Source organism: Scyliorhinus torazame, chromosome 7, assembly GCF_047496885.1.
Source record: "Scyliorhinus torazame isolate Kashiwa2021f chromosome 7, sScyTor2.1, whole genome shotgun sequence".
NCBI lineage: Eukaryota > Metazoa > Chordata > Chondrichthyes > Carcharhiniformes > Scyliorhinidae > Scyliorhinus > Scyliorhinus torazame.
Genome location: NC_092713.1, coordinates 111581270 through 111604656, shown reverse-complemented (window position 1 = coordinate 111604656; position 23387 = coordinate 111581270). Strand labels below are relative to the sequence as shown.

Here is a 23387-nt window from a genome sequence, read left to right as displayed (position 1 = left end):
CTTGTTTAAAACTGGCCATTGTTATTTATATTGTTTTATTGCTGTGTAAAGGAAACGCTATGTGCTGTTATGTCTGGCCAAAAAATCTTGAATAAAATATATTTAAAAAAAAGTAAATCTAATTTGGAAATAAAAACTGAATGTCCCACTTTCTCAATGCAACCCTCCAAACGTGGGATCGGATAAGAATCCGTTCTTGTTACTGCATTAACCTTTTTATAGTCCACAAGTAATATTACAGCTAAAAAGATTGTGGAGGAGTTACTTAAACTTCTTGTCGAAGCACCGCACCTACGGGTACCATCTGGTTTAAGCACCATCACTATGGGTGAACTCCATTGGCTGCAACCCACTTCAATTGTGCCATTTTTAAGCATACTTTCAATCTCTTTGTTAACCTGTGCCAATTTTAAAGGGTTAAGTCTGTATGGATGTTGTTTGATTGGAACAGCATCTCCCACATCTACATCATGTATAGTCATTTTAGTACTTCCCAATTTATCTCCACAAACTTGCCCATGTGATATCAATGACTCTTTCAGGTCAGTTCGTTTTTCCTCTGGAAGATAGCTCAACAATGTATCCCAATTTTTAAGAACAACCTCGTTTTCCAATTTAATTTGAGGTATGTCAAATTCGCAGTCATCTGGATTTGGTTCGTCACTTTGAGGTAGAATCATTAAACCCTCCTCTTTTTTCTCTCCTTCCCGTTCAAAGTACCTTTTAAGCATATTCACATGACACACTCGGTGAGTTTTCCTTCTATCTGGTGTTTTTACCACATAATTCACCTCACTTAATTTCCTTTCAATCTGATAACGTCCACAAAACCTAGCTTTTAAAGGTTCACCTACCACTGGTAACAACACTAAAACTTTATCCCCACTGGCAAAACTACAAACTTTGGATTTCTTGTCTGCTACCCGTTTCATCACATTTTGTGCACCTTTTAAATGTTGTCTAGCCAATTCACCTGCTCTATTTAATCATTCCCTAAAATTTGACACGTAGTCCAATAATGTAATTTCCGATTTCTCACCATCAATTTTTCCTTAATTAATTGAAGTGGTCCTATTACCTCATGACCAAAACTTAATTTAAAAGGACTAAATTTGGTTGACTCATTAGGTGCATCCCTAATTGCAAACAGTACGAATGGAATTCCTTTATCCCAATCCTCTGGATAATCTTGACAATAAGCCCTCAACATTGTCTTTAATGTCTGATGCCATCTTTCTAACACTCCCTGCGATTCTGGATGGTATGCAGTTGATTTAAATTGTTTTATTCCGAAGCTATCCATAACTTCTTTAATAACCTGGAGGTAAAATTTGATCCTTGATCCGATTGTATTTCTATGGGTAGTCCATATCTAGTAAATAATTTAAGTAACTCCTCCACAATCTTTTTAGCTGTAATATTACGTACTGGAATGGCCTCTGGAAACCTAGTAGACACATCCATTATAGTCAAAAGATATCGATTCCCACTTTTGTTTTAGGAAGCGATCCTACGCAATCAATTAGGACCCTTGTAAAAGATTCCTTAAATGCTGGAATGGGTATTAAGGGCATTGGTTTTATCATTGCTTGAGGTGTCCCTATCACTTGACATGTGTGACATGATTGACAAATGTAACTACATGTTTATGTAGTCCAGGCCAATAAAAGTGTTTCTGGATTTTAGCTCGAGTTTTCCTTATCCCCAAATGACCTCCCACTGGTACCTCATGTGCAACTCACAACACCTCCTTTTCTATATCCTACCGGCAATACTACTTGATGAACTACTGCCCACTTTTCATCCGCCTACATATGTAAAGGTCTCCATTTTCTCATCAAGACATCACTTTTACGCTAATAACACTCTGGTATACATGCAGATTCCTCTTCCGTCTATGCTTTCTGATACATCCGTTTTATTTCTAGATCTTTTTGTTGTAACTCCGCCAATTTTCCTGAACTAAAAATATCCACCTCATCCTCCACCTGTTCTTGTTTTTTTTCAACCATCTGATCAAAAATCGTTTCTGACAATTGCACTTCAATGTCATCTTCACTCTTTGATTTCTCCTCTTGTCTTAACCTGTGACTTTGCGACCTTGTTACCACACAATCCGGAAAAATACCAGGATATTCGTCCTTCAACACTTCAGTTGTCTGATTTTCCACTGACTTATCAACCACAGTAGGCATCACTCCCGCCTGCGATACAGCTATATCATTACCCAAGATAAACTGTATTCCTGGACAAGATAGTTTCTCTATTACTCCTACTACCACTTCACCACTCTTCATTGGACTTTCCAACCTTACCTTATATAATGGAATGCTACTCCTCTCACCCTGAATTCCACATATTACCACCTTTTCTGGCAACATTCTTCCCAAACTCCATAACTCCTCATCTCTTACCATTAAAGATTGACTAGCTCCTGTACCTCTTAAAATTTTGACTTCTTTACCTTCTCCTCCTGATACACATGAGTAAACTTTACCCACACAAGTAAATTCTTTAAAGAGATCTGGCACCTTCTTATCAATCACCTCTTGATCAGGCTGTACAATCTTTTGCACCTCCTTCGCTTCACTTGGGCTATCTTTTACCACTTTAACAAACCCCACTGTCTTATCCTGTTTTACCACATCAGCCTTCCCAGTGCTTTTCTTCAACCACCAACACTGTGACTTTACATGGCCTAGTTTATTACAGTGAAAACATTTGAAACTTTTCATTTATTTTCCACCCTCCTGGATTTTGTTTTTAATTTGAGCTGCACTCTCCTTATTATCTCCCATCAGATCACCTTTGCCTCTACCACTTGAGTATTTCTCATGTCCCCAGTTTCTATCCCTCACAGGCTGAAACTGATGTCGGAAACCAAGCTTTGATTTATGAACTAATTCATAATCATCTGTCATTTCTGCTGCTAATCTTGCAGTTTTAACCCTCTGCTCTTCCACATGAGTTCTCACTGCATCAGGAATTGAAATTTTAAACTCTTCCAAAAGTATAATTTCTCTGAGAGCTTCATACGTTTGTGGTCTATTTTCAAAGCCCTTATCCACCTATCAAAATTACCCTGTTTGAGCCTTTCAAACGCCATGTATGTTTGACCAAATTATTTCCTTAAACTTCTAAACCTTTGTCTGTAAGCTTCAAGCACTAGTTCATATGCACCCAAGGTGGATTTTTTCACTTCCTCTTACGTCCCAGATACCTCCTCCGGTAGTGATGCAAACACTTCACTAGCTCTACCTACCAGCTTTGTTTGAATCAGTAATACCCACATGTTCTGTGGCCATTTCATTTGTTTCGCTACCTTCTCAAATGAAATGAAAAAGGCTTCCACCCCCTTCTTATCAAACCGTGGCAATGCTTGGACATATTTAAATAGATTCCCACCAAGCCTTCGACTTTGACGCTCTTTCTCACTATCCTCATCACTACCATCCAACTGTACGTTTCCTTTTAAGTCTGCCAATTTTAACTGACTGTCATGTTTCATGGCCATTTTCTGAAGTTCAAACTCTCTCTCTATCTTTTTCCCGGATCTGTATTTCCCTTTCTTTTTCTTTTTGTTCTGGTAGGGCTATTCTTTCTTTTCTCCTTTCTTCTCTCTCCTTTTCTTTTTCCTCTCTCTCTGTTTCTCTTTCCGCTCTCTCTCTTTCGTATTCAAGCTGCTTTAATTCTTTCTCATGTTCCATTTGTTTAATTTGCAACTGAATTTTTGCCATTTCCAATGAGTAAAACTCTATCTCAGGCAATTTTAAATGCTTAACCACCGCCATAATTACCTCATCTTTTCGCATTTTGTCAGGTACTGTTAACTGCAATGTTTTTGCCAAATCTAACGGTCTGCTTTTAGTCTCTGTCCATAAGGTACTGAGTGTGACAGTCTCCACCCCTAAAAACTTCAGAACCTCTGAAAGAGCCATTGTCCACAACACACTCCCCACTTAAACTAAAATACCACACCTGAAAAGCAACCACAATATGCTCACCCCTCACTGTCTTTAAGTTCACTAAGCCAATCCAATAGATAGACTTTTATCCCCCTCGAGCCCCCAATTGTTATGGGCCAGGGTTTAGAGAATCCCAAAGTGTATCATGAAGTTTACCTGACCCACAACTTTTAATAGACTGTGGTATGGGGAGCACACAGCTCACTCTACAGGTATGGCGCAGCAGAAATGGACCAGTATTTTTAAAACAAAACATTGTTTTGTTCTATGAACTCAAATTAACCTTTTTAAAACAAACAGTGAATAACTTAGCAACCATTAATTCAAAGATAACCAACAAAGAATACAACACTAAGTAGCCTGTATGCTGTCCTTTTACACCCAAAAGACTTAACAAACCTTTAAATAGAAGCACATCAGGGTTTACATTCAATACCGAAAACATTTATAATTCTGAATTCACCAAATGATTAAGAGATAGTCCTTCATGGCAGAGAGCTCAACAGTACAGCTGTTTTTGCTGACTTCAGCTGCAACACACTGAAAAACGAAACCAAAAAGACAGACACACCCAAGCTTTTCGCAAAGTGAAACTAAAAAGCAGAACCAGAGCTCAGCTCCACCCACACTCTGACATCGCTGCAGTAACATGAGCAGCCAAACATTTCTTAAAGCGACATTCTCATGACAGAGGTGTTCAAAATCATGACAGGTCAATGTAGGTGAGGAAAAACTGTTCTTGAGCCTTTCATCAATGGGAACAAGAGATACAGATTAAGGTAAATGGCAAAAGAAACAGTGGTGACAAGAGGAAAAACATTTTCACCCAGAGACTGGTTAAGATCTGAAATGCATTACCCAAGAGTGTGGTGGAGTCAGATACAATCGAGGCATTGAAGAGGGTCATTATCTGAAAATGAAGAATGTACAGGGCTACGGGGAGAAGTGGCAGGAAAGGCAGTAGGTAAGTTTCTCCTATAGAGAGTCGGCATAGACTCACAGTAAAGGGAAATAAGGAAATAGCAGGAGTGTTGAACTGAAACTTTTTGTCTGTGTTCACTCGAAGACACAAATAACATTCCGGAAATATTTGTAAATCTAGAGGTAAAAGGGCAATCACCAGTGAAGGGGTACTAAAACTATTAGAACTGAAGGCTGACAAGTGCCCAGGACCTGACAGCATCTTGAGGTCTTAAAAGATATGGCTGCTGAGACAGTGGGTGCATTGGTTGTAATTTTCCAAAATTACCTGGATTTTAGAAAGATTCAATCAGATTGGAAAATAGTGAATGCACCTCCTCTATTCAAGAGAGGAGGGAGACAGAAAGCAGGGATCTACAGGCCAGTTCGACAAACATGTGTCACAGGGAAAATACTTGAATCTATTATTAAGGGGCTAATAACAGGCGACTTATAAAATGGCAATGCAATCAGGCAAAGTCAGCATGATATTTTGAAAGGGAAATAGTGTTTAAATAATGTACAGTCTTCTGAGGAAGTAGCATGCAACATGGATAAAAGGGAACCTGTAGATGTGGTGTCCTTGGATTTCCAAAAGGCATTTGACAAGATGCCACATGTCAAAAGAGTTCATGATGTTGGGGGTAACAAATGAACACGGATAGAGGATTGGCTAGCTAACAGGAAACAGTAAATAAGTCATCTTTGGATTGGCAAGTTGTAACTAGTGGAGCCATGGGGATTAGTGCTGGGGCCTCAACTATTTATGATCTACATTAATGACTTGGATGAATGGACGGATTGTATTACTGCTAAATTTGCTGATAGCGCAAAGATGGATAGGAGAATAAGTTGTGAAGGGGCTATAAGGAGGTTGCAAAGGGAAATCAATAGGTTATGCGAGTGGGCAAAAATTAGCAGGTGGCATATAATGTTGGAAGATGTCTATTCTGGCAAGAAGAGAGAAGCATCATATTATTTACATGGAGAGAAATTGCAGAACTTGGTGGTACAGAGGTATCTGGATGACTTAGTACATGAATCACAAAAGGTTAGTGTGCAGGTACAGTAAATTATTAGGAAGCTAAATTGAATGTTGTTGTTTATTGCAAGGGAAATGGAATATAAAAGTCAGGAAGTTATGCTACAGCTGCACAGGGTATTGCTGAGTCCACAATAGAGAAATAATATAATTGCATTGAAGCTGTTCTGAGAAGGTTCACTCGAGTGATTACTGGGATGAAGGGGTTATCTTATGAGGAAAGGCTGGACAGTTTAGAAGAATGACAGGTGATCCTACTGAAAAGAGTGGATGCCGAGAAGATATTTCTTCCCATTCTGGCTCCTGGGTGGCTCTCCATCTATTCCGGCCCCTGGGTGGCTTTCGCCGCATCCCAGTCCCTGGATGGCTCTCTCACCAGCCCCTGGGCACCTCTCTCCCTGTCGCAGCCCTGGGTACCTCTCTCCCTGTCCCGGCCCTGGGTACCTTGTTCCCTGTCCCGGCCCTGGGTACCTCACTCCCTGTCCCGGCCTAGGGTACCTCGCTCCCTGTCCCGGCCCTGGGTACCTCGCTCCCTGTCCCGGCCCGGGGTACCTCTCTCCCTGTCCCGGCCCTGGGTACCTCGTTCCCTGTCCCGGCCCTGGGTACCTCGCTCCCTGTCCCGGCCCTGGGTACCTCGCTCCCTGTCCCGGCCCTGGGTACCTCGCTCCCTGTCCCGGCCCGGGGTACCTCGCTCCCTGTCCCGGCCCGGGGTACCTCGCTCCCTGTCCCGGCCCGAGGTACCTCTCTCCCTGTCCCGGCCCTGGGTACCTCGTTCCCTGTCCCGGCTCTGGGTACCTCTCGCCCTGTCCCGGCCCTGGGTACCTCGTTCCCTGTCCCGGCCCTGGGTACCTTGCTCCCTGTCCCGGCCCTGGGTACCTCGCTGCCCGTCTCCCGGCCTTGGGTACCTCGCTCCCTGTTCCGGCCTTGGGTACCTCGCTCCCTGTCCCGGCCCTGGGTACCTCGTTCCCTGTCCCGACTCTGGGTGGCTCTCACTCTGCTCCCAGCCCCTAGGTGCCTCTCTCCCCGTTCCGATCCGTGGGTACCTCTCTCCTTGACCTGGCCCATTGGTAGGTTTTTTCTTAGCTAAATTGTAAATGTCTTCAAAACCGCCTGGAAGTGGAAAGTTCATCCCTTGTTCAATCTTTTAAAACTGCTAACTGACACAACATTAATCCCGCTGAGCTGTATTAGCATTACTAGGAAATCCCAGTTCTATACAGCCCAATGTTCCAATGGCTGTTTTGACATTTGCATCTTTTTGAAGTGCACTCTCCTTCCCTATTCAACCTACTAGATGATAGATAAATATTTTTTGTCTGCTGTGACATAGGTGAAAAAAGAATTTACCTTCAAATTCTATAGACACTTTCCAATGCAGATGTTGCAAATGCCGTCGCAACTTATGACTATAGTTGGGTTTGAACTTTTCTTCTGGACACAAAGGACAAGTCTTCTTACCAGCTGAGGAAACATATAACACAGTATCAATGAAATTTAATTTTAAGGTTAAATTCCCATACTACTAAGGGCGGCATGTGGCACAGTGGATAGCACTGGGACTGAGGACCTGGGTTCGAATTCCGGCCCTGGGTCACTGTCCGTGTGGAGTTTGCACATTCTCCCCTGCGTGGGTTTCACCCTCACAACCCAAAGATGTGCAGGTTAGGTGGATTGGACAGGCTAAATTGCCCCTTAATTGGAAAAAAATAATAATTGGGTACTCTAAATTCAACAAAAAAAAAAATTTCCGCACTACTGTTTTCATCCACATCGGCAGTACTCACCATAATAACAGCTTGAGCAACATAATTAATTTGCAAACACTGGAATCCCATCCGGATTTTAATATATTAAAGAAGCATTTTTGCATACTAGATTTACCCGAAAATAATTGGCTACTGGGACAATACTGCATTCCAGCATGAATTTTGCAGTGAAATATTTTCATGGATCAATTCCATTTTTTTTCACGCTTTGTACCATTGGAAATGGAAAGGACCATATTACATCATGATCATCATTTGTGATGCTACAATGTAAGTTTGGTAAAATGTTTTTTCAGTGATTACAATGTCCCATTAAGAAGCAAACCTCAACTGAATCTATCCCAATAGCATTTTACCTCTGTGCTGCTTATTGTTCAATCTCCTGTTCAATTCCCGTAACAGCCTCCCCGAACAGGTGCCGGAATGTGGCGACTAGGGGCTTTTCACAGTAACTTCATTTGAAGCCTACTTGTGACAATAAGCAATTTTCATTTCATTTCATTTCATCTGCCAAGTGTCGAAGTTGGGGGTTTGAGTTGCGAGGCAGATGTCATTGGCATATATGAATTTTCAGGAGGTAGTTTTTGGAAGATAATTTGTGTACAATTTGAACAGGGTTGGAGCCAGTAATTAGCTTTGAGGCATCCATTGCTTTGTCTTTTCCAAGTACGTTTTGCCTGTCCAAGGCTAACTCTGAACCTTTGCTTGTTCAACATTGTTCTGATGCTTTTAGTCACCCGGGGTGAGGACCCGTGACAGTTCCAGAATGACCCTAGTGTGCCAAATAGTGACATAGGCAGCACGGTAGCACAGTGGTTAGCACTGTTGCTTCTCAGCGCCAGGGATCTGGGTTCGATTTGCAGCAAGGGTCACTGTCTTTGCGGAGACTGCACGTTCTCCCCGTTTCGGCGTTGGTTTCCTCTGGGTGCTCCGGTTTCCTCCCACAGTCCAAAGACATGCAGGTTAGGTGGATTGGCCATGTTAAATTGCCCTTTGTGTCCAAAAGGGTTGGATGGGTTAACTGGGTTACGGGAATAGGGTGGAGGTGTAGGCTTGGGTGGGGTGCTCTTTCCGAGGCGCGGTGCAGACTTGTTGGGCCGGATGGCATCCTTCTGCACTGTAGATTCTATGATAGATGCCTGGGAGGTTGAGGAACACAGCACCAGTCTTTTTCGGAGTTTTGCTGAAAGCCGTTTTCAATGTAGGTGCTAAAGGCCAGTATCTGCTCCCCTATGCTGTGGTCCTTACAGAAACCAGCTTGATCGACGCTAAGGACATTTTCTACGATTGTGGATATGTGCTGAAGGATGAGGCGTTGAAGGTTTTGATACGGGGTCGACAGGAGAAAGATTGGACAGTAGCTAGCTGCAAGAATTGGTTTTTTTCCAGATTTTAGTAGAGCGATGACTTTTGCGGTCTGCTATTTCTTTAGAATGGTGTTGGAATTTATGACCATCATGTAGAATCGGGTCAGCCAGGCAAGAGCTCAGGATCCCAGGTGTTTCATAAATTCTGGTGCAATATTGTCACATCCTACTACCTTGTCACACGTCGAGCTCTGCAGGATCTTCTTTAGTTCTACAACCTCAAAGGGTGCAGGGCTGATGTTCTCTCTGTGTTGCTGATGGTGCTATTTTAGTTCACCCTGGATCTTTCTTTTGGTGTGTTTGTCCAGGGGTGCGTTAGCTCTGACAATCAGGTGGCTGGAAACATGGTTGGGAGTAACTGAGGGGTGGTTTTGAGTGTTTGGCTTTGGGGCCACTCCAAGTCAATGAATTAGGCTCCAACACTTCCTGCAGTGTGTGAAGTGTAGCACTGCTACGGTTTCCTTCTGCTCGGTGAGGCACTGAGCTTGATCTTATGCCAAAAGCTTATTGTGATTTTTAGTTAACATAGGGCTGGATTCTTCGGCCGTGTCCACCGCAAGATTGCCACAGACACGATGCGGACCATGTACAGGTCCATTGATCTTGGGCAGGAATTTCTGGTCGCCGGGTGGGCATGGCTGAAGAATCTCGCCCATAGTGAATAAAAATGCAGAATCATCCAGTTTCATAAATGTATTGGTGGCGACTGCAATATATACCACAATGAAAGGTCATACATATTCCCTTCTGAACCAGTATGACCGAGTTGCTAATCTCATTAAGTCTTGGAACAAAAACAAATCCTTGCAGATGAAGAGCATGACGGAACAACCCTAACAAACCTTTATGTCTTTGGAAATAGTAAGGAATGAGTTATGTTCCCCTATTTCGTTGTGTACTCCAGTATCCAAGCTAAGAGGAGAGAAAAAAAAGCAGCACTGACAAATAAGCAGTCCAGCAAAACCCAAATTTTAAGAAGGTTTCCAAAAGCGCCCCATCATCTTTCTGAGTAATTGGTTTCTAAAGTACTTTGCTCCAAGTGGCAGACCATGCTATGCTTTTAAAGGGTGCGCTGCCTTTAGGTTTCTAGTTTATTTGCAAATAACCAGGAAAATTATTTCAATAGGGCTTATAAATCAATCAACACTATATTTGCTCTCAGCAAAGCAGAAAAACGTTGCTCTGTACGGTACTGGGAGTGCTAAACGAACTGTTTCCCTGCAGCTCCTGAATGTTTGGACTAACACTCACCTCCTTCAATGTCTATAAGATTCTTCAGATCTGTCAGAGTCTGTTGAATTGAGATGTGTCTTTCTGGTGAAAAAAAATATTTCAGTGCACTGGAATCAATTAAAAATACTCACTTTGCATATTCATCATATCCATTTTAAATTAGATTGTAAAAATAGTCACAGGACGGAATTCATTCTCTAGCACAGATGTATGTCAGCATCACTTCCTTAGAGATAAGTAGTCTTCCACCGATGCTTTTACTGAAGGGAAGTGGATAAAACAAAGAAAGGTGGGGAGGGAAAATAGTAAGTGCCACAAAGAAGAAGGGAAGAATAAGGGGAACACCAAGGGAAAGGTTTGAGCCAAGCCATCTCGAAGATTTTTTTTTTAGACAAGGTGGATATGAAACTCTTTTCGAAACAAACCTGCTGTTCCAGTTGTTGTAATTGGATCCAATGTTTCAGAAAAGGTTTCAAGATTTACATCAGTGGTGGTTGTTGTGCTAAAATTTTGAGTTGAATCAGCACCAGAGTGCAAGTCAATAGTGTCGCTGCCAACATCCTCAACATGGTCATTCTCAAAATTGAAAGCTGAAATATAAACAGGAGATCGGATATGAAACTTTGTTTATTGCAAAATTCCATTGTTCCTAATGGCAGTGAAAGAAAGAAAGAAAGAGAAAATGCTAGAAATCCAAAGCAGATCAGCTTCTGAAAGAGGATAGTGGGGTTAATATTTTGTGCCTCTGATGCACGATTATAGCTGACACGTCAGTGTTGTCAGTTGAATAACAATAAATAAAATGAAAATTTACACAAGCCAATACATTGTGTGAAATGTTTTATATGGGGCGGCACGGTAGCACAGTGGTTAGCGCTGTCGCTTCACAGCGCCAGGGTCCCAGGTTCGATTCCCGGCTTGCATCACAGTCTGTGCAGAGTCTGCACCTTTTCCCTGTGTCTGCATGGGTTTCCTCCGGGTACTCTGGTTTCCTCCCACAAGTCCCGAAAGAGTGCTTTAAGATAATTTGGACATTCTGAATTCTCCCTCTGTGTACCCTGTAGCCATCTGGGATGGCCACGTCCCGATTACAAAATGGACTCTTGCAAAGACTGCAGGGAAAATTGGACAATGCTAAGAAACAAGCAGGTTCAAGCTCTGTCTGTTGATTAGAACCTTGAACGCTCAGACAGGACAGAAACTACCAAACAATTTACATACTAATGAGCCATCGCCGGGGACAAAAGGGAAACATTTAGATACACAATGTTAGGACAGACTCCCCGGCGCCAGAAGAAGCTAAGACAAAGCAGACTGACAGTGACCAGGACATGCCCAGCGATCAGGGAACCACCCCTCTATTGGAGGAAAATCAATACCAATTTGGGAAAGACCCAATTAGTTGAGGCCAAGTTCAAGGCCCGCCCAAAAGAGCGCGAAGCCTTTTGGGTATAAAAGGTATCCCCCAAGGGCTCTCCTTTGGCTTTGGCTCTCAGCGAAGAGAGAGACCTGCCTAGCAACTACAGCAGACCAAGTAAGTTCCAAGTCAACGCACGCTACGAGATAGACGCTCCTAGTTGCTACACTGTAAACAGCTCAACCTAGCAGCCTCAGAACCGAGCAATGGCCATTGTTCCTCTGACCGAGTGGGAGCCCGAAGCCAAGTAGAGGCCTTAGTAATAGTGGTAGTTTAGTTTTGTAGAGTTTATGCAGGAGTAGATTTGACTGTGTGTAAATAAATGAGCATTGCTTTTGAACTTACTAATTGGTGTATCGAGTCATTGATCAGTATTCTGCTCTGAACCTTGTGGCAGTGTCGAAAGATACCTGGCGACTCTTGAGCAAACGTGATTAAATAGAGCCAAATTAAGAGCCAACCAAAAGTTAGCAATAACCCGAACAGGTGTCGGAATGTGGCAAGTAGGGACGTCTCACAGTAACTTCATTGCAGTGTTAATGTAAGCCTACTTGTGACAATAAAGATTATTATTATTATATTTAAAAAATAAATACATTTAGAGTACCCAATTCATTTTTTCCAATTAAGGGACAATTTAGCGTGGCCAATCCACCTACCCTGCACATCTTTTGGGTTGTGGGGGTGAAACTCATACAAACACGGGGAGAATGTGCAAAATCCACACGGACAGTGACCCAGAGCCAGGATCGAACCTGGGTTCTCGGCAACGTGATGCAGCTGTGCTAACCACTACGCAACCGTGCTGCCCATTATTATTATATCTGTTAGTCGTAACTCATTACCTCAAACTGCACTTACCATCACAATGGCCATATCTCTATACCACCAGTCCAGTTACATGACAATGTTTTCTACGGGTCAAATGCCTTTCTCTGGATTCAACACAAGTTTGGAATTATATTGAAAAGCAGAATACTGTGGATGCTGGAAATCCAAAATAAAAACCGAAAATGTTGGGAATACTCAGGTGTAGCATCATCTGTGGAAAGAGAAACATTAATTTTGTTTCTCCACAAATGCTGCCAGACCTCCTCAGCATTTCCAGCATTTTCTGTTTGATTTTGAAATTATATAGTTGAGTGTTTTTTCTACATTTTAAACTTACACATGTCTTCTTCCAATCACAGTTTTCTTCACAGAAACTGACTTCCCCATGAAGTTCGTGCACATATTCAATCTTGGACATATCTTCCCCTGATACATCACAGTTTGGCCATCCCAGCTGGGGCCTTACTGGAGCAATGCGCGTCAACCCCTTACTTCCTCTTTTGGTTACAAAGTAATGCACCAAGAAGGGGTCCTTATACCCAAGTGCTCTCAAGTAATAGTGACTTCTCACCTCTCTATCCCATCAGGAATCTTGAACCGCAGATCTCTCCTTCTCCCCCACCAAGCCTCTTACTGTTGTCTATCTGTTTCACAGAATCATAAAATCCCTACAGTGCAGAAGGAGGCCATTCGGCCCATCAGGTCTGCACCAACCCTCCGAAAGCGCACCCCATCCCGGCCCACTCACCAATCCTATCCCCACAACCCCACCACACCTGCAAATCTTTGGACACTAAGGGGCAAATTAGCATAGCCAATTCACCTAACCTGCACATCTTTGAATTGTGGGAGGAAACCGGAGCACCCGGAGGAAACCCATGCTGACACAGGGAGAATGTGCAGACTCCACAGGCAGTCACCCAAGGCTGGAATTTTACACGGGTCCTTGGCGCTGTGAGGCAGCAGTGCTAACCACTGTGCCACCATGTCGTTTTTCAGTCAATGGACTTTACACCACTCTTCTAAATGATGTAGAAATATAGAAAATAGGAGTAGGCCATTCGGCCCATCGAGCCTGCTCTGCCATTATGATCATGGATAATCATCCAATTCAGTAGCCTGTTCCCACTATCCCCCCCGTATCCTTTGATTTTATGAGCACCAAGAGCTATATCTAACTCCTTCTTGAAAACATACAATGTTTTGGCCTCAACTGTTTCCTGTGGTAGAGAATTCCACAGGCTCACCACTGTCTGGGTCAAGAAATTACTCCTTATCTCAGTCCTAATGGTCTACCCCATATCTCAGACTGTGACCCCTGGTTCTGCACTTGCCCGCCATCAGGAACACCCTTCCTGTATCTATCCTGCCACGTCCTGTTGGAATTTTATAGGTTTCCATGAGATCCCACTCGTACTTCTAAACTCCAGCGAATGTAATCCTAACTGACTCAATCTCTCCTCAGATGTCGGTCCCGGCATCCCAGGAATCAGTCTAGTAAACCTTCACTGCACTATCTCCATAGCAAGAGCATCCTTCCTCAGATAAGGAGACCAAAAGTGCACACAATATTCTGGTGTCGAAAAACACCCCGCCACACACGCCCAAAACGGGAATCTGTTTTTGGGTGTTAGATTGCACCCATCATATGTAGTTCCCTCTGTGCATTTATGGTATCAGAAATATTTATCTATAGTTTATTTCCCTCCATTTGAACTACTGAATAATATTTAGACTCTAAATTCCTACTTTGTTGTGTACTCCATATTAATGAGTCCAAATGATTGGACAATTCAAAATCTTTCAGTTCAGAAACCAACTTTGAATTTTCTGTAGGCTGAATGGCAGTTAGATAATTGATAAAATGATCATTAGTAAAATAGTTCATAACTTTGGGTTTTTAATATTACGAAAGGTTGTTTCTAAGCAGTCCATAATCTCCTGCTATTAATATAACAGCAAAACACTGCAGATGCTGGAAATCCAGACTAAAAACAGAAAATTATGGAAAACCCAGCAGGTCTGGCAGCATCTGCAGAGACAGGAACAGAATTAATTTAATGTTTCAGACACACTGCAAGCCCATTGTCGTGACATCATATTACACCAGCCCACAGATGCATATTATCAGTTGCCTATCAGAGTTCCTTCCATTGACTGTTCTCCAAACCGCCCAACCTTACGATAGTAAATCTTCAGTGGAAATTTCTGCATTCCGTACATTTTAAGGAAGGGATTTGAACCAGGGTGTTGAGTTTTGGATTGTCCACAGTTGCTTTTTCATTGGCCTGCTCAGAATCATGTAGCCAACTGAATGATTTATTTTGGGCTGCACACTTGCTAATTGTGTCATTATCTGCATTTATGTAGCATCTTTAATATAAAGTAAATTGTTCCTAGGCAAAGGATAGATAGAGAATCAGTCAGAAATGTATCCTGAGGCTAAGAGATGGGGCGGAGGAAGATTGGTCACAATGTATTTTAAGCACAATCTTAAAGGAGAAGAAGCAGAGAGTTGAGAGAGAGAATTCCAGACAACTGTTCTTCGAAGGCTGTAGGCACAATGCAAATAATGAGCAAAAGGAGGCAAGAAAGTACATGGTAGAATTAATGGGGTGGGGGAGGGGATGCTAGAGTTAATAGATAGGTAGGGAAACTTGAGGCCATAAATCAATTCAAACATAAGCATTTAAAATTGGATACATGGGACCTGGATGGCAAGGGCAGGAAATAATCAATGAGCGTGATATGATGCAGGCAGCATTTTTATTAAACATGAGCTGAAGGTTTAGGATAGGAGCTGGGAAAGAAAGTATTGCAATAGTTGAGTCCAGAGGTGATAAAGACAAATGAATTTCTGCAGCAGATGGGCTGTTGTAAGGGTGAAAAATGGGTGGTGAAACAGAGGCAGTAAAAGCAGGCATTTTTGTGCTGGAGAAGATGGAGGATTGTAAACTCAACCTGCGACCATAAAAGAGGCAAAGGTTGCAACCAGTCTCGTGCAGGCTGAGATTAGTGTGTTGGGGGGGGATAGAATATGCGGTAAGAGTTTGTAGCCAAACAAACAGTGGCTTTATTCTATCCAGTGTTTAACAGGAGGAAATTGCAGCTCATCTAGACTTACAAAAAAGCAATTACAAAGATGTGAGAGAAGAAGAGCACGTGTTGCCAAAATACTTTACAAAGATTTTCCCATGTCTTTGGACAAGATTGCCAAGACACAGCATGCAGTTGAGGAAGAGGAGCAATCCAAGGTTCAATATTTGGGAAATTCCAGGGTGAGAAGTAATGCTTTGGTGACAATAGGATAGTTAAGAATGGAACCAAGTGAAGAAAGTCCCACTGCACTCGACATGTGTGTGAGGTTGCCAGTTGCAGCCAGTCTGCATGTTTATAGAACACTGAGAACCATTCTCAGCTGTTTTAGACCAAGACTAGTTGTATTGCTCAAGTATAAATAAGGGACGAGAAAGGTACACATAGGTCACTCTCTCCTGACACAAATATAGAATAAGTGTTGTTATCAAAATCTGCTTGTCTGCTCTGTGCCATCCTAACACATTATCCCCCCTTGTTCAATTTCAGTCCCTCATTTCTGTGTCATATTCTGGTATAGTGCTGTGATAATTTTGAAAGCCAGACTTTTGAACATCTATTTCCAGATCTCCATGAAAATGAAAGCAAAAGGAGTGCAACACATCGGAATGAGAGATACTGAAAAAAAAAGTGTTGCATAGACATACTAGCAAAGATTTGAAAAGTATATGGACATACAGAACAGACACAGAAAAGGAAATACACCAGAGTGTGAAATGAAAGAGATAAGAGTGAACGAGGACAGGTGCAATTAAGAGTTAGGCTAAAAAAGGGGTTATCCCCATCAGTTACCAATTCCATACACCCTTCCAACTCTATCAACTTCAACAGAACTAAGTCCGGCATATAAAAGATGGTAAATATAACATTAAAAAAAACATATTTCACAGAAAGGCAAAATCCAGCTTCATCCCCCAAAGAATTGCATAAGCAAAACGTTCTGAAACGTGATGCCAGTGAGCAATTAAAGGTCAACTAAATTAAAATTTTAGTCATCTTGTAAAAGTCTAAATTTTGAGCATGAAAATATATGAATTTAATATATGAGTTTAATGAGAGGCATTCACTAATCTGTACAATGCCAAGTTACATTGCTCCTCGCTGAACTCCCCGTTTATGAACTTTCTCCCTTTGATGGAGAACTACTTCCACACCTGCCTCTCGGCTCCGTCCCAGGATCAGGCCCACAGACGGAGCTCTGCGGTCAGGCCATCAAACGAACTCCACCAGAGTTTTCCGAAAATACAGACACTGTGAAATCAAATTCGCAGCTTTTTTCCCTATTTTTAAAAAAAGACACGAGACTCCAGTATAAAATTCAGTAAGTGAGCCTCAACCCGCTCACTTATATCCTACTTGAGGTAGTGTCCTCCTGGTGCAGGTCTCCTGCTTGCTGCTCCGCCATGTTACCAAGTGACGTGAATAATTGGTGGGGAAGGGGGTGCTGCCAGAACTGCGCATGCGCCTTTCCTGCAATGGATCCTGGGGATTGTAGTCCACTCGGGTCTGCTGGCCGGAAAGTATCGGGAGGCAGTCGAACTCCCAGAATGCCTCATGCGTAGCAGAGTTCATCACCTGAGAGCAGCGGAGTTTTGTTTTGAGCAACGACACCTCGTATCGTTGCACTGAGAAGGTGCCGTGCGCGAGGCCCGTTTGGTATATTTGTCGTGAGTATACATCCTGGCGATCATTTCCCAGCAGAGCTGTGGTTATTGTCATTGTGTCGTTGATTTGGAGGAGGCCCGGGCTCCTGGAGTATAAGTGGTGCCGACAGACGCCACTTGTCATGCGCATGACTCACTGTGGAGTCGGGCGGGTCAAATTTCCCAACGTAGTGGGGGCTAAACCTGGCAGCGTCCAACCTCTGGGGTGACGAGTGTATCCCTCGTTAGGTACTTCAAACTACTTGCCATTGATTTGAACCAGAAAATGCGAGCCCACGCGTGGGCCAGGCAGTAATGAAGAAGATAGCACAGAAGACGCCACAGCTGAAAAGTCCACTCACCGGACGGACCGGGAAGAGGCCTTTTGGCCCCTCGAACCTCTTCTGCCGTTCAGAGAGATCATGGCTGATCTGCAAGCTAACTCCATTTACTTACTGGCCCTTGCTGCATAAACACGTAATAGCATTGGTCAACACAAATCCATTCATTTTGAATTTAAAATTAACAATTGAGTGAAACATCAATTGCTGTTTGAGGAGGAGAGTTCCAAACTTGTGTCACCCTTATGTGCAAAAGTGTTCCCTAAATTTCACTTGTGTGAACTCTGGTTCTAGTTATTAGACAATGCCCTCTTGTCTTGGCCATAAATTATTCTTTATCTGCAAGCTGTAGCGAGGGCTCTTGGCATTCCAATTAGGACACTAAAAGAACAGTTTTAATGATAATACAGACAGTTCTACTTTGATTCGATTAACATTGTTATGGATCAGGGTTTAAAAACTCCAAAGTATTATGGAGTTCACCTGACCTGTAACTTATGTTGAATTTGGCAAGGGTGAACACAAGAGCCCTCACTTGAGGTGTGATTCAACAGTCTTCCCAGACACTTCAATCAAAGTAAGTTTTATTCTAAGAACGGAGTTAACATATGTATATAAAAACAAACAGCAAGAATTCTTATTAAACAAAGACACCACACAGTTGCATTAATCTATGTTTAACACTTAATGAATTCCCTCTTTAACTGTTCCAATTCAAAAACAAAATCCCATAAACCAAAAACCCCTTTTCAATGGCGTGGCCCAGCTCTCTGCATTCTCACATGAATAAGACTGGCTTTCCCTGATATTCTGACCCCGTCTCACCAGTAAGTTTAAACCCTTCTGGAAAGCAAACAATATCTAAAGCCACCACCAAGGTGATTTTTACTGGAACCGATATTTAAATTGAAAATAGAGAGAGACGGGGCAAACACTTCTGTTCTCTGTCTGAGTCCACAGCACTCAAATGTGAAAGCTGAACTAAAAACCAGCTCTGAGCCACAGCCCAGCTCCCCACACACAATGACATCACTGAAGCCATGTGATAAGACAAAAACCTTTCTTAAAGGGACACTCACATGACAATATACCAATCATTTGTTACTAGTTATCCATGTCCAATCGTGGCTATTGGTTAAGGTTGCATCATAGATGTATTTAAAAATAATTAACCAATCATAATTTTTTTTAATAAACATTTTATTGAGCTATTTATGGTTTTATAACTAACAGAAAAAACAGTGTACATACAAATATAAACATAGTGCAAAAGCCGTCTTCCTCTCTCACAGGTCCCACCTTTTCTAACCCCCTACTCTAAGCTAAACTAAACCCCAGCCCCCCGACCCTCCCTTCTGCTGACGGTTAATTTTCCCTAAAGAAGTTGACTAACGGCTGCCACCTCCGGACGAACCCTAACATTGACCCTCAGGGCGAACTTGATTTTCTCCAAACAGAGAAAGATAGCCATCTCTCCGACTTCGGGGGCTTTGAGTCCCTCCAAGCTAATAATATCTGTCTCCGGGCTACCAGGGAAGCAAAGGCCAGAACGTCTGCCTCTTTCTCCTCCTGGATTCCTGGGTCTTTCGCCACTCCGAAAATCGCCACCTCTGGACTCGGCGCCACCCTTGTTTTCAATACATTGGACATGACGACATCTGCAAACCCATGCCAGAATCCCCTGAGCTTCGGACATGCCCAGAACATATGAACATGGTTCACTGATCCTCCCGCACACCTTGCGCATCTGTCTTCCACCCCAAGGAACCTGCTTATCTGGGCCACTGTCATGTGAGCCTGGTGAACGACCTTAAACTGTATCAGGCTGAGCCTGGTACATGTTGTGAATGCGTTGACTCTGCTCAATGCATCGGCCCAGAGACTGTCCTCTATCTCTCCTCCCAACTCCTCTTCCCATTTGTGTTTCGGCTCCTTGGTTTGTGCGTCCTCTGACCCCATAAGCTCCTTATAAATGTCTGAAACCCTCCCTTCTCCCACCCACACTCTGGAAACTACCCTGTCCTGTATCCCCCTTGGTGGTAGGAGCGGGAAGGTTGAGACCTGCCTGCGTAGGAAGTCCCGCACCTGCAGGTACCTAAACTCATTCCCTCCCGTCAGTTCAAATTTCACCTCTCGTTCCCTCAAGCTGGGAAAGCTCCCTTCTATAAACATATCGCTCATCCTCTCGATCCCTGCTCTCTGCCACCTCCGGAACCCTCCATCTAACCATCCCGGGGCAAACTGGTGATTATTGCAAATTAGGTACCAGACCGATGCTCCCTCTGCCCCCACATGTCTCCTCCATTGCCCCCAGACACTCAGGGCTGTGACCACTATGGGGCTGGTGGAGTAGCGTGCTGGCGGGAACGGCAGAGGCAGTTACCAACGCACCCAAATAGTACCCTTACAAGAAGCCGCCTCTACTCGCTCCCACACCGACCCCCCCCCCCCCCCCCCCCCCCCCCCCCCCATCCACTTCTTAAACATGGCTATATTCGCCGCCCAGTAATAATTACTAAAGTTCGGGAGTGCCAGCCCGCCCTCCCCCCGCCTGCGCTCCAACATCCTTTTTTAACTCGCGGGGTCTTACCCGCCCATACAAAGCCCGAGATCACCTTGTGGACCCGTTTAAAAGAGGACTGAGGAATAAAGATGGGGAGACACTGAAACACAAACAGGGATCTAGGGAGAACTGTCATTTTCACTGTCTGTACCCTCCCAGCCAGTGACAACGGGAGCACGCCCCATCTCCGAAAATCCTCCCTTCGTTGGGTCTACTAGTCGGGACAGATTAAGCTTGTGCAGCCGTTCCCATTCCTGCGCCACCTGGATGCCTATGTACCGAAAGCTTCCCCCTACCACTCTAAACGGCAGCTCCCCCAATCGCCTCTCCTACCCCCTTGCCTGGGTCTCGAAAATCTCGCTTTTCCCCATGTTCAATTTATAACCCGAAAACCAGCCAATTTCCGCCAGTGTGAACAACAGCGGGGAGAGGGGGCATCCCTGCCTCGTCCCCCGATGCAGCCTAAAATAGCCCGATGTCAGCTTGTTCGTCCGAACACTTGCCACGGGCACCTGATACAGCAGCCTGACTCAGTAAATGAAGCCCCACCCAAATCCAAACCACCCCAAAACCTCCCACAGATAATCCCATTCCACCCGGTCAAATGCCTTCTCTGCTTCCATTGCGACCACTCCCTCTACGTCCCTACCCTCTGGGGGCATCGTGATAACATTCAACAGCCTTCTTACGTTGGCCGGCAACTGCCTCCCCTTAACAAATCCCGTCTGGTCCTAGCTAACAATTTGGCGTCTACATTTAGTAGGGAGATCGGTCTGTAGGACCCGCATAACTCTGGGTCCTCATCCCACTTCAGGATCAATGAGATAGTGGCCTGTGACATTGTCGGGGGCAGCCCCCCCTCTTTCTCTTACCTCGTTAAATGTCCTCCTCAGCAGTGGCCCCAGCATCCCAGAGAACTTTTTGTAAAACTCCGCGGGGTACCCATCCAGTCCCGGGACTTTACCCGACTGCATGGCCTTCAGCCCATCTGCTATCCCAACCCGATCGGGGCCCCCAGCCCTTCTACCAAGTCTTCATCAACCTTTGGGAACTTCAGCCCCCCTAAGAATTGCCTCATCCCCTCTGGCCCAGCTGGGGGTTCCGACTCGTACAGCCTGCTGTAGAATTCCTCGAACACCTTAGTGACCCCAGCTGAATCTCCGACAAGGTTCCCATCTCTGTCCCTTACTTTCCCAATCTCCCTGGCCGCCTCCCGCTTTCGAAGCTGCTGCGCAAGCATTCTACTGGCCTTCTCCCCATATTCATAGATCGCCCCCCTCGCCTACCTCAGCTGCTCTTCCGCCTTCCCTGTAGTTAACAAGCCAAACCCCCCCCGCCATATAACCAGCTTATGCGAATCCAGGTCCGGGATCTTCCCCAACATCCTCCTTATGAACTCCACATCATCCCAATTTGGCGAGTACGCATTCACGAGTACTACCAGCAGCCCCTCCAGCTTCCCACTGACCATTATGTACCGACCTCCCACGTCTGCAACTATTCTTCCCGCTTCGAATGACACTCTCTTATTAATCAGGATCGCAACCCCTCTAGTCTTGGAGTCCAGCCCTGAGTGAAAAACCTGTCCGACCCATCCCTTCCTTACCGCACGCATCCGCAGGCCCGCCCCCCAGGCAGCCTCCTCCTCCGACCTCCCTATTGTCTCACAGCAAAAGTCCCTCCCTGTCAGCAGAACATTCCCCCCCCCTACTCCCCCCTAGTAACTGCACTATGCACACAGCCCCCTCCAACAAGCATACCATCTGCTCACCCTCCACTGCGCTTCCATGAGCTAGCCCGCCCAGCTATCTTTGTGACCCCTCGCATGGTGCCAGGCATACCCCCCCCCCCCCCCCCCCCCCCCCCCCAGACACACACATGCAAACTTAAACAATCCAAACCCAATTGCCCAAAAGAAACACGCAAAGTAACTCAAAAAGATCAAACATCTAACATTCACAGCTCCATCCCCCATCAGTGCAAATTTTAACTCAAGCAGCTCGTCCGCAGACCCCAACTCAATACAAAAGGCATTACAAGTAATATCCAAAGACAGAAAGTTTTCTTTTATAAAAAAAAACTGAAGAGAAGAGAGAAAAAACCCCACATGAACACTGCAGCAAAGTTCAGTCCAAACACCTCCGTCTGCTACCAGCCCTTTCTTTCTAGCGAAGTCCATCGCTTCCTCGGGCGACTCGAAGTAGAAATGTTGCTCTTCGTGCGTAACCCAAAGACGGGCTGGGTACAGTAGTCCAAACTTTACCTTCTTCTTAAAAAGGGTCGATTTTATCTGGTTGAACCCTGCTCTTCTCCTGGCCACGTCCGCGCTCAGATCCTGATATATATGCAGGACACTGTTCTCCCATTTGCAGCTCCGTGTCTGCCTGGCCCACCGTAGAATGCACTCCTTGTCCATGTACCTGTGGAATCTCACTACCATTGCTCTCGGGGTGTCACCCACATGCGGCTTTCTCACTAGCGCTCTATGCGTCCTGTCCACCTACCAAGGTTGGGAGAACATCCCCTCCCCCAGTAGCTTCTCAAACATAGCCGCTACGTATGCCCCTGCGTCCGTTCCTTCGGATCCCTCCGGAAGACCCACGATTCTCAGGTTCTGCCGGCGGGACCTGTTCTCTCGGTCCTCCACCTTCTCCAGGAGCCTTTTCTGCTGGTCTCTCAGCATTCCCACCTCCAACTCCACTGCAGCTTGGTGCTCCTGCTCAGTCAGTGCCTTCACCACTTTCTGGATCGCCCGATCTTGAGCATCCAGTCTGAGTTCCAGTCGCGCAATGGACTCCTTAATCGGGTCCAAGCATTCCTGTTTCTGCTTGGTGAAGCACTCATGCAAAAACTGCATTAACTGCTCCGTCGACCGCTGGGTCGTCGAGCCAGAGCTCTGGTCGTCCGCCATGCTTTCTCCCGTTGCATTCTCAGCCCAAGCTTTCTCCGTTCGCCTATTTCTTCCTTTGCAAGCACTTCTGGTCCGCTTATCCATGCACTGATGGAGGATTCCTCTTCACAATTGCGTCCAACATCAGTTTTCCACTTCAGATCCGACAAAAAATCGGAACAAAGAAAAGTACAGCACAGAAACAGACCCTTTGGCCCTCCAAGCCTGCGCCAACCATGCTGCCCGTCTAAACTAAAATCTCCACATCCGGGG

The 23387-nt window shown here is 44.6% G+C and overlaps 2 protein-coding genes across 9 annotated transcripts in view; one reads left to right on the top strand and one right to left on the bottom strand.

Moving 5' to 3' along the window:
* The window catches only part of trmt1l (tRNA methyltransferase 1-like), a 146749-nt gene that overhangs the window by 77656 nt on the left and 45706 nt on the right, over positions 1-23387 (bottom strand). For 4 of the 5 annotated variants that reach the window (XM_072511260.1, XM_072511261.1, XM_072511262.1 and 1 more), the window contains exons 1-4: positions 17034-17165; positions 10759-10923; positions 10352-10414; positions 7315-7428 (exon numbers count right to left, since the gene is read on the bottom strand). In XM_072511260.1, the coding sequence (XP_072367361.1) occupies positions 7315-7428; positions 10352-10414; positions 10759-10923; positions 17034-17082 (391 nt within the window). In that variant the 5' untranslated portion in view covers positions 17083-17165. Of the gene's footprint in view, positions 1-7314; positions 7429-10351; positions 10415-10758; positions 10924-17033; positions 17166-23387 lie in introns of those variants that run through there. The other variant, XM_072511264.1, reaches the window with a different exon arrangement.
* swt1 (SWT1 RNA endoribonuclease homolog) overlaps positions 17210-23387 on the top strand; it is a 276175-nt gene continuing 269997 nt past the window's right edge. For all 4 annotated transcript variants that reach the window (XR_011948209.1, XM_072511255.1, XM_072511259.1 and 1 more), the window contains exon 1: positions 17210-17344. The gene's annotated coding sequence lies outside the window, so the exon portion shown is untranslated. The remainder of the gene's footprint in view (positions 17345-23387) is intronic.